The sequence below is a fragment of the Lycorma delicatula genome, chromosome 1 (genome assembly GCF_047948215.1).
Source record: "Lycorma delicatula isolate Av1 chromosome 1, ASM4794821v1, whole genome shotgun sequence".
Taxonomy (NCBI): domain Eukaryota; kingdom Metazoa; phylum Arthropoda; class Insecta; order Hemiptera; family Fulgoridae; genus Lycorma; species Lycorma delicatula.
This window is the reverse complement of record NC_134455.1, coordinates 19,096,573-19,111,458: the sequence shown is the minus strand read 5'-3', so window position 1 is coordinate 19,111,458 and position 14,886 is coordinate 19,096,573. Positions and strand designations below refer to the sequence as shown.

The 14,886-nt window shown below is 30.4% G+C and overlaps 1 protein-coding gene across 2 annotated transcripts in view; it reads left to right on the top strand.

Moving 5' to 3' along the window:
* Nucleotides 1-254: 254 nt before the first annotated feature.
* The window catches only part of LOC142329948 (uncharacterized), a 37,196-nt gene continuing 22,564 nt past the window's right edge, over nt 255-14,886 (top strand). Inside the window, exons 1-2 of one of the 2 annotated variants that reach the window (XM_075375039.1) lie at nt 255-391; nt 1,549-2,113. In XM_075375039.1, coding sequence (XP_075231154.1) covers nt 2,011-2,113 — 103 coding nt within the window. In that variant the 5' untranslated portion in view covers nt 255-391; nt 1,549-2,010. Of the gene's footprint in view, nt 413-1,548; nt 2,114-14,886 lie in introns of both variants that reach the window. The other variant, XM_075374959.1, reaches the window with a different exon arrangement.

The window sequence follows — 14,886 nt, the reverse complement described above, 5'->3', positions numbered from 1 at the left end:
CGGGATTCTTTAAGAACTGCATATGCGTTTCATATTGCTCGTTAAATTCCCTCACAATTGTAGTGGCAGCTAGCAAGAGCGCAGCGTACAGAAATATTGAAATCCACGTTATAAAATATTCCTTCCCACCTGTTACTGCAGTTATTTTTATTAACCGTTGAGTAGAGGCCGAAGGAGAGAAGTTGTAAAGTATTGGAAGTGGGAAAGTAGTGGGGGACGATAACAGAGAGCATGCATGGGAGAACAAACTAGTTCCGGGCCAACATCGCTACTATGATGTAACACATCTGATTATTTGTTCTTTTTTACGCTTGTTTAGTCATATTCAGTGGACTTCTGTCTCTTTTTTTTAATTTTGTATTTTATTACTGTGACCGCTAACACTTTTATGGTTGTGAAACTTTTGTGCGAAGTAAATTTAAGTAGTTTATACTAAATAGGTTCTACTAGACTGTTGTTTAGCTTATGCTGTTATTTATACTGATATTTAACACACGTCATTTAAAAATAAATAATAAGAGCTTATACCTGTTGCCAGACCTACAACTTTTATATTTTTGTTGTTACCTACTTCCTCAAGTATCGAAATCTTAACCTTTTTGTCATTTTTCTCAGATTAGTTTAAATGTAAATGCGAGCAGTAACTGACTCAATAAAATCTTTTGTGCTTACATTATATTGACTGACACAGTTTCTTTACACCTGTTTACCAAAGTAAAATTGCGTTAAATTTGATTAAATAGTAAATTATAATCACTGGAAATTCAAAGTATTAAACCTTTACTGATTCATTTTCATAATTTAATTATTTATTTATTTTTTTAATAATATGATTATTTTTTCCTTCTACAAATGTTAAAAGATAATATTTTCTGTAACCATTTGGAAGACATAGTATATTTAAATTCAACGGTTATAAATTTATTTTTTATCCCACTTTCTTGGCTCAGATTTTTTATCGCGTAAAAAATGAATAAGAATTTGAAAAATAGTTTAGACCAATATATAAAATCTATGCCGTTTGAAACGCAAAACTTGTTTGATTATACTATATTTTAGAATTCAGAATAACTCCTTACCGGCTTTGAAATTACTTTTGGAAATAGTAACGTTATTCGTTTTTTTTTTGTTTTTTTTAATGAATGTTGAGATAAGAGTTTTGTCTAACTTCGGTTTCTTGAATGTTAAAAAAACATTTCTACTTTTAAGCTCAGGAAAAAAGAGACATGAAGGTACAATTAAATACAAAATATACGATAAAACTTAAGAAAGACTACCGCATTGGCTTTTCACTGTGCCGTTCAGACTCAAACCTTGAAATCGGACAAACAAATAAGTTTCTTTTACAGTTGATATTTTTTAAGGAATCATCTTGTTTTATTTATTTAATTATCCTTTTTTCGACACAAATAACCGGATTGTTATTGACTTCCTAATACGTGGTTGAATTATACGTAAAGAAAGCGGTTTTAAGATAGTTTGTTATTTTTTCCTGTTTTATTTAAATGCACGAATAAAAGATTTAATATAGGATATTATTTATTTCAGGATAAAGAAGAAAATTAACTTTCGCATGTTTATTTGTCAGTAATTAATTATTGAATTATTATATTTTTAAATCAATAAAATAGTATGAATTTAAATGAAAGATAAACTAAAAGTTTAAAGTAACCTGTGTTTTTCTAAACAAATTGAGAAAAAGATTTTTCTCAATTGGAAACTGGAAAAGTTTTAAACTACTGTAAATTTACAATCGACTTACTTATTTGATTAGTTTGTTTTAACATCTTTTGCGATAACAGACTTGCTGAAATTTCTTTTAAATATGTCATTCACAACCGAAACAATGCGATTGCAAAACTTAGCGAATCTATGGGTTTACGTGTATACTTTTTTTTACGCATGCGCCACTGAAATTATCGTCAGTAAGTAAACAATGCGCTAACAGAAGACGCAGTAAGTAGATCATTTTTTCTGCAACATTTATCTAGAATATAATTACAGTTCGTCATGCTGTTTTATTTGTTATTGTTTACCTTGGCGACTGACGCTGAAGTAAAACATCATGTCTCTGAAAACCAGAACTACACCTACCTTAATCTCTTTATTAACGGTAAGTTATTAATATTTAACAACTTTTGCTACTTCAATAAAAGTTTTCACAATTCTGATTATATATAATTGCTCTTCAGATTAGTATACTTAAGTTTACTGTGTTTTAGTTTTATTTGCATTTCTCGTTATGAAAGTAAGAAACTGAATTACTATTAGAATAGAGTTCTAAACAGCGTATTTGCAGTAACTGATGTAGTATTTATAATAGTCTGCCTTTATTACTCTACTATATGTACGTACTAGTTAGACGATACTGTTATTTATGTAGTGTATTCATTTAATGTAGGCTATACTATTTCTAAGTCTAAATCTGTTTCTACATCTTTTGACATTTTTTCTGTATACTATTTTTACCTTATAAATGAATAAACTGTACTTCTGATTGTCAGAAATGTTGGACATAGAATTTTGTGTGAATTTGTTAGGCTACAGTTACGTAAAATATGGAGTCAGAGCTTGGCCTTCACATTAAAGGCTTCGAAAAACAGAAATAGTCATTCTTTCATCGTTCAATTATCTATGTTATTGGCTGTTTCAATACTATTTTTATTTCTAGTTCTGGATGACTGTCTACAAAAGAGCAAAATGCCTGAAATCTAATGCTCATGAGAACTCTGGGAATCAGGCGGGCTTTCTTTAAAATAATTATAGCCGGATAAAAAATGACAAAATATCGTGTTTTGTAATTATTAACTTTTTTTAAATTAAATTTATCAATCGGTTATTTATCATTGTGTCATTTCTTAAGGAATGAGAAATTAGAAACCCGAAAAGAGTAGAATATTACATAATAAGGGTTTCGTGAACAGAGTACCGGGAATACGTTGGTGCCCTAGGAGAGCAAATAAATAATAAATCGTGCAAAAAAAATTGAAAGCTAGTCAGATAGTCAGACAAAGATTTAACTACTCAATATTTATATCGTAACTTTATGCTTTAAATGATCTACCTTCTTGTCTATGATGCATGTGTACCACTTGATACACAAGATAAAACAGTCTCTTTCTCTGACAGTAATAATGTTCTCTATAGCTAGATTTATTTGAGAAAACGATAAAGTAGTTTGCTTTCTTTATCGATCTAAATATTCGGTTGCACTTCATCATGCCAAGTATACCGAATGAAGGTGATATCAGCCCCATAAATGATACATCAGTCTGTTCATCATAAGAACTAGCTGTGTAGCAAACATTATTTTAAAAAATCCTTTACCTGTAGTCGCATTATTTTTTCATCATCGGTCGAGTTTAATTTTCATTTATACTTCTGAACATCAGGATGTATTCCTTGAGCGACTTAAGTTTCTCTGTTTTTTAGCTAGTAGCAATCATTTTCAATACAGAAACAATTTTTTTTTAGACTATCTTTCATTAGGCAAACAAAAAGCTTGATTGACAAACGATACGAAAGTTTAATTTATATCGATTAATTTTGTTGATTCATGATTGATTTGATTACTGTTGAAAACTTTCTGCTTCTTGCATTTGCTAGATATATTAGATTGTTTTATTTTTAAATGATCAAATGCAGATATAAGAAAAAATAAAATCATTGCCATTATTTTAGGAAAGACTAAATTATTTCTTACTGTTGGAATTTTGTGTTCGTTTTTATCAATACAAAATTATATTTTTAAATATCATTGAAATTATCATGTGTTAAGCTGAACATAAAAACTAAAAAACTAGAAGGAAATAAAATCTGTATCCAATATACGTAATAACGGTCATCACTTTTGAACGATTTACTCATTTTTGTTAAAACTTGCAGGTTGATCTCTCGCCCAGGATTCGGTTTTAGGATATTCAGTATTTCACAATTATCATATTTTTTCTGTTATACTTCAACATATCAGTTTTGAATGTTTTGGATATCAATGATTTTTCCTCCATACTCACTAAAAAGAAGTTGGGAACAGAGAACTGCATTCAAACAAAAATTACGGTGGATATTTTTGAAACAAAAATGAGTCTGAGTGTGTCTGGTATATTTTGGAATTAAATTTAGTTACCTATGATCAGAAATTCTTTTGTTATTTTTTAGATTGAATATTATTATTTTTTTAAATATTCAATGTATTTTCTTTATAAAGATCTTTTTTTACTTTTGGTTTTTGCATTTTACTGTCGGTAAAAGGTATTATTTAAAGGTACAAACTGCTTCTACTACAACTATATTAGTGCACCGTGAGCAATTACTAAGTTACTAAAATTATTTTGAAATAGGAACTGTATCATTTCTAGGGATATGAATATGAAAAAGGTTGGATAAAGAGAGAAATTAAGAAGTGCTGAAAAATTTTTGAGAACCAAAAATGCTATAAAGAATAGAAAAAACTGAATAGGGTAATGGCAAAAAAAATGCTAATGGAAGCTGTAGAAGGTATAGTAGAACAAGATACAACTAACAGATGATTCAAATAGGAAAGGAAGTACGGGCAAACAAAAAATTTGGCGGAAGATCGATTGGATTATATCTTGCTAAAACCTGTCTGCAGGGAGAACTCAAATAATCATATAATTCCTGATGGCTGGATTTCCTAGATCGTTCATGGGTCTACAACTATGACTATTAAAAGATATTTTTAAAATTACCAAGTTCGAGAAAAAGAATTTGACGCCTTACCAAAAAAGTGGAGTTAATAATTTTGTAAAATTAATTAATTGTTTTTTGAAACCACATCTTTTTATGATATTTACTGTTTATAACATTTTTTTTCCAATACTAATTTCAAATGAGTTTTCAAATAATTGATTCAATTTAAAAAAATTGTCATCTATATTTTTTATATGTATTTTTAAACGTTACAGTAATATAATAAAAAAATAGTTGATATAATATGTATATTATCTATTCTACACGCACAATATTATTACTGAATCTCCCCTCCCATAGTAGTACACTACATATTTAAAAAAATTTCAAACAATTTATATGATAACCCGTCTTTCAGGAAATTCGACGGAGTCGGGTGTACGGCTAATGACATACTTCTAAATTGCAGTTCAAAGGTCATTTTATTAAACAATGAACTATTAAACTTTGACAGATAAGTTGTTTATACATTCAGAATACAACGATTATATTACAATTTTTTAGCTCATTTAAACAAAGAAGTAGGTTTTAATGACGTGTATTTATTTATTAATTTAGTAATAAAACAATTAAAAATTATGTACGCTGTTATAAAATATTAATTACATAATTTCGTAAATGAATAATAAAGAATGTATTTATTTATAGGAATGTAGTATTATTTGATAATAGTTGTATGCTAACTTAAAAATGAATTGATGGAAAATTTTTTTCCGGAGTAATTGACCTTTATTTATTCTCATAGAATACTGATGTGGACTGTGACATGCTTGTTGGAAGCTTATCTCAGATAAATAGGGTTGCACCATAATATTAATATTATTAATGTGACAGATATAGATTTTAAAACTAAACATTTAAATATAGTAAAAACAATGTTGAGTTAATAATGTTTAGCCCACCTGGTTGGTCTAGTGGTGAACACGTCTTCCCAAATCAGCTAATTTGGAAGTTGAGAGTTCCAGCATCCAAGTCCTAGTAAAGGCAGTTACTTTTATACGGATTTGAATACTACATCGTGGATACCGGTGTTCTCTGGTGGTTGGGTTTCAATTAACTACACATCTCAGGAATGGCCGAACTGAGACTGTACAAGACTATACTTCATTTTCTCTCATACACATCATACTCTGAAGTAATATCTGAACGGTAATTCCCAGAGGCTAAACAGGAAAAAAGTCCATAATGTTTGATTTAATTCAAACATTCGTATTTTTCACCTACAGCTGCATCGGTGAAGGCGAGGTAAAAATCATCCATTTTAATGCTACAAATAAATATTTATGTCTGTACTTTTATCTGAATTTTATGTATAATTAAAAACAATCGAAATTATCAATCGACATGTATTTTTTTAATAATTAAATATGAGTAATATTTACGTAAAAGATAAAATATTTATTACTTCTTATTAGGCATTATTTTTAATTTAACGAAGAAAGCATGTGATTTATGATTATTCGGATATCGATTGTGAAACTAAATTCTGAGTAAATTTGATTAATTTTCAAAATTGACTGAAAATCAATAAAATAGCGATCATTAGAATTAAGGTGGCTAGATGCATGGGCAATATCACAATCATGTTTTTATTTGAAACAATTTTTGTAACTACCTTATCGTGTCTACTTCGTCAAGCAATTGTCATCGAGAATAAGTAAAAACCAAAAACTTGTGTCATCTGAACAGGTATGACAGGCAAAAACTGGTAAAGAACTGGTAAACTTCTTGAAGCTGAAGCTGTAAGAAACAACAAAACTGAAACAGAAGTGTTTGCATCTGAAAACATCCTCACTCTCGTTGGAGAAGACATCCGCCTTATGACGATCCCGGTCGCCAACCCCCTCCGTTGCTAGCCCTGATGGGCTTTACCGGAGGTCGTCTATCAGACATTCTATACCTGATAATACATCACAGTCATCAGTTTCGCTTCTGTCAGGATGCCACCGATGCATATGCCTCGGGAGACATCTCCATCAGTGTATTTAAATAACTTACTATCGCCTTCTTTTTGCTTCTTCGAAGCACGACCACCTACCATAACTTAAAACCGTAAACTAACAAGTCAACCGGTTTGCGAAAGCGTGATTCCCGCGCTTTTCTCTAACACCGAAGTTTTCACGTGAAAACTCTTTCTATATTGAATCAATTAAACTATGCACTCTTTGAGCATTACTTGATTGAGTCTGTTAAAAACCAAAAATACTATTCTCAGACCAACAAAACAAGCGTTGATCAGAACAACTACAATTTTATCCTGCAATTCAATTTACTCAAAGTCCTCTTGATTTACTCAAATATCAAGAAATAAATTCACAAATCTAATAAGCTTCTAATGAAAACATGCCCTACTTCTTTCTGCTCTGGTCCGTTCTTGAGAGCGAGGTCAATTACTACACCCTCCCACACTACAGTTCCATCACTGAGTTCTCTACATATCCATTCTCATCCTAACGGCTAACCGGGGCTGGATGCCAAAACGCGCATATCTTGACAAAGTAAGCATCCAGGCGGGCTCATACCACTCGGGTTGCTATTCTTTCTATACGTCCATAACAGCATTAAACTTCCTCAGCTATCCTCCACAGGACGATGAATCTCAGAAATCCAACAACTATGTTCTATTCCCTTTTGGTTTTCGAACTAAAACTTGCAGATGAAAACCAGGATTGATCCTCGTAAGCACTCTAACTACTCTGGTATGTTGAGCTTTGCATCTCGGGCAGATATATAAGATATGGCGCACATCATGATAAACTGATGATTATCACGTCTCGAGGAACGACGTCTAGATTGCTGAAATTACTATAAAACACATTCAGCTCACTCTACGAACAATCACGCTTCTATAGCTGACACAGAGCTGAAGGTTACCACAGAATATTAAAAGCTCCCTGATATATAGAAAGAAAAATAAAACCTAAGACGTACTTTTCACTAGAAGAAACAATGCTCAAAACCTTAAGAATATCATCTTCCGTGTCCCTGCCAGAGCGAAAACCATTCTGATCATCCATCAATAACCTTCTAGAATTCAACCTATCAGTAATTGTAAGATACAAAACCTAAATATAAAAATACCCTTTTTCCAACAAACGGGGAAAAAGAACGTCCTATTAAAAATTCTAGTCAAAGTACCAACTCAAATTCTGACAGAATGACTAAGGAACTCCAACGTGATTCCATCGAAACCGGAGGCTTTATTCCTACCAGAACTGCAAGATACCGGATGTACTGTCATTTTCCCAGATAAATCATCATGCGAAAAGCAGTAACTTCCTCTCGGACTTGGAGATGTTACGAGGTTTCATTAGTCATAACAACATCCGGCAATAAACCATTTAATGGAATATTTAAAATATCAGCTTTATTAGAAACAACACCCTGCTAGGTCGACAGAGTCGTCAAAAGAACACTTATATCTTAGGACTCTATACTCAACACTCTAAGGATCCTTGTTTCTTTTCACTCTATCAAAAAAAGCCAAGAATCTCTTTTTAATATCCTGACCAAATAAAAATATTCAGACCTCTGCCTCCGATAGGCATTTACCAAAACCACTCGCCATTCAGGATCACTCTTCTCCTGAGATGGTTTATGAACTGTTTCAACGAAGACAACTCTTTAGTCTACCAAAGGGCAATTCTCTCTCGACCCGAACTACGGAAAATTGAATTCTCAGCAGCATCGATGAAAGCCAGAGAAAAACTTTTTCTTCCAGTTGAATGTCATCCAGACTTATTACTGCCAAGAAATGTGTTTTGACTAACAAAAAAAGGTAAGCAAATGGCAGTCGTAATTCTCAGTAAGGTAATAGAAATCCTAGGAAATGTCGGACGATTAATTTTTGAGTACCTTATTTAGTGCATGATGATATCGAAATGTTCGTATGACAAAAAAAGCAGATGGGTCAAGGGGTCTAAAGATATTTTTTCTTATTTTATCTTCTTAGATAGAAGATATTTTTATTTTTTTGATAATAGAAGATAGAAGATATTTTATCTTCTTCAATTCATAAATGAACTACATCCATCGGGTCATTGCATTTAACAACACGGGAGTTAAATTAAAAATAGACAAGACTAAAATGTTGGTGTTACGGTGATTCAGATACTTATATACAGAGTATGGCGTAGACGTTTGTAGTGACTGGCGATTCCTTTATGGATTGTGAAGGAGATTTTACAGTAGTAGAGAAAGCAAAATTGAGTTATTCAGATAACTGGACCACAGCAGTTACCGAAGCAAGTTGAAAGCTTATTGTCAGAATGTGCAGTACAGAATTTAAATCAATTACTCTTCGTCAAAACGAATGAAAGGTTCTGTATCAGGTATTAGGACTGTGCAATGGTTAAACTTTTATAAAAGCACAGAATTTGTTTTAAAGTAAAAGACAACTTACAATGAAAAATTAACATTTATAGAAATGAACGTGAAGAAATCTACGTTTGCACATAATAAAAATATTATATTGGCTCCTCTTAATACAAAGCCTTTAAAAAATGAAACTCCTAAATGCAACAACTTGCAAACTCTTCTTCGATTTATTTACCCATTCATCATGAATCATTTTCACCATTGCCTCAAGTATCTTACAACAGGAACAATAACTACAATTCCGAAGGCATCAATCTAAATTAATAAGACCATTCCTTTGTTATTGTTTATTCACTTTTGTTTTACTTGGAATAACCAATTAAAAAAAAAAACTGAATTGGTTAAAATGTTAAAAGGAAGGGGGTCAGACATCCTCCTTTGTTCACATATTAGAACTAAAGGGATACAAGTGCTGCCAACATATATTTTGAAAAAAAAATTGTAAAAATTAAAACAATGCCTAGTCGACTTATTCAAAAGGTTAAAACATAAAATAAATTTAAAAAAATATATATTTTTATTATTGATTGATTATTTTTGATTATTTTTTTTATTATTCATTGATTTTAAAAAACTACCTAGAATTTTCTACAAGATTTAAAATTAAGGTTGTTTCTCAAACTATAGTAAAATTCCCTTTTTCCCTTTTGTTTCTTGGTACCTCAAATTCATTTCATAACTGAAATTTTATTTTTTTTTAAATTGAAGGATACTGCAAAAAATTAGCCCTTTTATCACTAATATTATATTTACCCACTTTACGCTTATTTATATGTAAAAAAATAATTGTAAAATTTTGTCCTATTAGCTGCTTAATGTCTAATTTTTTATTGACTTTGCCCAATTTTGGCGTTTTAGGATCGATATTTTCAGTAAGCTTAATTATTAAGGAGTAACTATTTTCATTAGAATTGGTACTTTTAGAAATTGAATGAAATATGAGCTATCTGAGAAGCTGAACAAGAATGCGTGAAATACCAATTATTATGAAGGGGAGAAATGGTACTCAAAAAAAAATTATTTTGAATTGATTGCTTCGGAGCCTACGTAGAGAGGAACAACCGCGTAGTAATATGTAGGCCGTCTGAATCTGGCCAGTTCACCTGAGCTGAAAGTGTTGCCTTGCTTGTCAATCTACAGCGAAGCGGGTAAATAAATTTACTTTATTTTTTAATAAAAAAGGCTACATTTAATGTTTAGGTGAGGAATAAACATCTACGATGTTATTAGACTTAGTTGTTTAACTCGTTCTGGTTTGTCCAGAGGACAAGAACTCGCGGCAGAATTATAGTTGGAAATTTCATTTTATATATTATTTATGGGAGTAGTCTCTACTTTTGAAAATTATAATCATTTAACTGGTCAGAATGTATAATGTTTCAGAAAATCTGGATTGTAACGGCAATGATTTTACCGAATCAAAATAGAATTTTGACTTGTATGTCATTCGAAGAGTCATATACATCGTACAAATTCTATAAGATTTTTGAAAGAACAAGGGAGAATGTTAAGGTTTCCACATTTCTTCACAGTGAACTGTTAAGTTTCAGTTGTGTCATGGAGGAATCCTAATTATACCGATAAAATTTCAATAGGATGATGTCACTTTTACTTTAATATATATTACGTATACAAGTTACTTTTTAACTTCTGTACTTTGTTCACTACGATCAACAGTCAAACTAAATTTAATAAACTTGCAAATTAATCAATTCCGATTGAAATACGATAAATCATTTGATACGATATATTTTTGGTATAAAATATTTTTGTAATCTTATCCTTTCCTATTTTGATGAAGAATTCTTTATGTAATCATCGTCCATGTGGTAAAATATTTGTACAAATCAAATAAATTTACATTTGTTAAGACTGTCATTTTGTAAGAAATTTTGAATGGAGCTCATCATTCTTGTTATTCTCATATTTATTCCCTCAGACTCGGGTCGAAATTTGAAACTAGAACCAAATTTTAAATAACTGTTGTGAAACCCATATTTTTATTTTGAAACTACTTTATTTCTTTGCAAAATACAATTTATTACAAATTGTATTTTGAATTGATTAGTTTTCTGCAGTTATTTTTGTAGAAATGACATTACCGCTTCGATGAATCTGTGATAATAGCTTAAAGATTACGACACAGGTCTTTCCTCTTGTCATTTATAAATAAAAGTAAGTTTTCTATAATTGGAGACCTAAACTAAACTTTTTACATGATTTCCTACTATGATTGTTAGGAATTTTAATATAATAAACTTATCCGAAGCAGATCAGAAATCTCCTGAAGTTTGGATTATAAAAGTTCCTAATTTGGTTTGGTTCCTAAGATTTAACTCCGAACTTCCTGAAACGTATCTGCACATACGACATTTTATATTTTCGTTTAAAATCTCAATACAAGTACATTAAAACGTAAGTCGATGAACGTCAAAAAACAAAAGTCTTGCTTTCTTTATTATTAAAATTCAGATTTAAATTCCTTAAAATTCTATAGCATAATATAAAATCATTATTGAAAAAAAAAATAACTGTAAAATTTATAACTTACTCTTTTTTTATGAGATTTATTAACTACCGGTAATAGAATTTAGTGAAGTTAGCGATTCAGTACCGGAACTCTGTATTGGAGTTATTCCTCCACTCCGTAATGGTATTTTAGACGTTTACGGCTCTTTGATAAATTACGATTTTAATTCAAAATTTCTCTTGTTGGATTATCTGTTTGGGTTCTTACAAAATCGAATTTTGTAACTGCGCGTTTGGCAAACGAATTAAAAAGAAAAATAATTATTTCTTTATTTTCAGTTAAACCGGATTTTCCGGCCTTATCTTACAAGAAAATTATTTTTCTATATTTGAATATGATGATATTTTATCGGGATGTTATCAGTTAGATGATCCAGTTTGGAAATCAAATCAGAATTTAAATTTCTTTTGCATAACGTTAAATAAAAATCAACGTGCTATCCGGGGTTTGTTATAGGTTTTTGCTACATAATGGACTTTAATTTCTGATAAGAAAAAAAACAATTTACAAGAGAGTTTATTTCGAACATCTTGAACGGTATACGGTTTAGTCGTTCTAATTAAATGTTTTGAAAAAAACATTGCACGAACGTTTTTGTATATATATATTATTTACTCATGATGTTTTCATTCAGTAATTAAAAATCTGTACTTCAATTTTCCTTTATTATGGAATTTGTTTTGCAACTTTTAATTTTTAATGAAGAATTAAAATTAAAATATATCCAAAATATATTTCGATTATCAGTTCAATTCTTTCTATTTCAATATTAATAAGAAACTAATCATTGTATTAGCAAAATGTCAGAAGCTTGAGAACAAAGCTAGATATGTTTTATTTGAACATTATTTGTCTGGAATTATGATGTTTAATTGAAACTTCGCTACATGAATGAATTGCGGAGTTTCGCCCATCACATACACAACAATTTTTATCTAAAAGATTATATAGTATAATATATATATATATATATATATATATATATATATATATATATATATATATATATAAACAAGCTGGAAAAATACTGCATGCATGACCTTTTCGGCTATTAATATTAAAAATTAAAAGAGGTGGTGCCAAAAAAAGCTGACAATAGAGTTAGACTTTCCCGCCACGCGGCTTTTTTTCTGATGCACGGCTTTCACACACATGCGCACAACTTAATTTAAAATATTTATCATTTTATTGAAATAGAATACTTTTGATTTATTTAATGCAATTATTCTAACTAAAGCGCGCGCGCATACCTTATTTCATTCGCGCGGATGTGGCCGAACTAGCGGCCACTTTAAAGACTTTTTTTACATATTATTCATTGATTTAATTCAACCGCTCAGCTGTGACGACTACAGCAATCACGGGTTGGCTAGTGGTGAACTCGACATCGCAAATCAGCTTTCATATTTTCATACGGATTTGAATACTACATCGTGGATACCATTGATCTTTGATGGTTGGGTTTCAATTAACCACACATCTCAGCAATATTCGACCTGAAACTGTACAAGACTACATTTCATTTACATTCTCATACATGTCATCCTCATTCATTCTCTAAAGTAATACCTTATGGTTGTTCCGGAGGCTAAACATAAAAATAGAGAGACGACTACAGCAGCTGTACGTTAGTTTTACACTATCGCTCCTTGTGTCGAGAGGAGGTACTAATGACACACTATACCCGCTCAGCCACTAGTTTATTTAGAGAATTTTTGGGGTTGGGGGATTTTGCATAATTTTTTTGGAAATATTATTTTTTAATTGTTAACAAATGTGCCTAAGAAAGTACCTTAATTAGGTAAAATCTGACGGTGATCTTGCTTTAAAGCCTCAACCCCTTGATATTTTAAGTTGAAAATTTAATGACATCAATGCCACATTATAGAAGTAATCTGACAAAGTTTGGTGGTTGAAATCGGTCGACTAGTTCTGTTGATATAAGGTGATTGAGGGTGCTACACGTAACACAGAACACACACATGTACATACAAACAGTTAAAAAATTTCCATCTGGTTTTCTGGGCTCCTTAGGTGTCAAAACCTAAAAATCCAGTGAAAACCTCATGTTCCCAAACTGGACCGATTACCGTAGTACATACCCTTCTATAGCTATAGCAGATATATTTTTTAGAGGTGGAGAATAAATTTTAAGAAACCTTTTTCTAAAAATGTACATATACTGTATAGATAAGTTAGGTTTAACAAATTTAGTTAAGTTTTCTCTAAATTTAACATCACCTTCAATAAAAGCTAAAATAAGCAAAATAAATTTTTTTTTTCATTTTATATTTGGAGTCTATAATTTTAAAATATGTAGATATTTCTTGATAACTCTATATATGAAATATAAACTTTCAAAAAGATTTTTTTTATATTTAAACCAAAGGAAGATAGTCCAAAATAACAAAAAATGGTTGTTTCAATTTTAAGAAGTGGCGGGTTGCTGTTTAGAAAAAATATTTTTGAATTATCAAAATATGCATTGTATGTAACAAATTTGCTTTAATAAACCTTTCTCTAAAATGCCTCTTAAGAAAATTGAAATTGGCTTTTTCATATCCCCCACTCTCTTAAAAAAGTCTGAAAAAAATTAATACGATCAACAACTCCATGTATAGAAATGTTTGAACCAAATTTGAAGAAAATTGGTTTGGTTAACCCTGAAATATAAGAGCAAAAGCAGTGTGATACAAATACTTACATACATACATATGTTTTTTGGTTTAGATTAGCTAGTTGGAAACTATAATTTAAAACGTAAAGATGTGCAAAAACTTGATACACCATGTTTGATAAGATCATCATACATTCCCCTTTAATGTAGGAATTCTAGTGACATTTGCCAGGATAGTAATATAATACTACTTTAATATAAATATCTTCTTCTTTTGTTTTCCTGGTAACTACATTTATTATCTCAAATTTTCGGAGTGATTAGATTATTTTTATAAGTATTAAGTCTATTGTTTCTGATTATGTTGGGTTCCTTTCAAATATTGATTTTCCTTTTGTTTCTTAATTAATTGTTTGTAAATTAAAAATAACTATCCAAAATGTCTTCATACTCTTATCATCTATGAAATATGTCAGTCCATCACCTTTAATTTACTTTATTTAACAGATTTTCTTTATTAACAGCAAAAACTGTATCTATTTACATTAAAGATTTATAATAATTAGAGTTCAAAAACCTCTCAATAGTGTGAATGTTTCTTTAAAAGAGCTTTTTTCAGGGTGGCGACTCTTGGATAAACAGTAATATGACA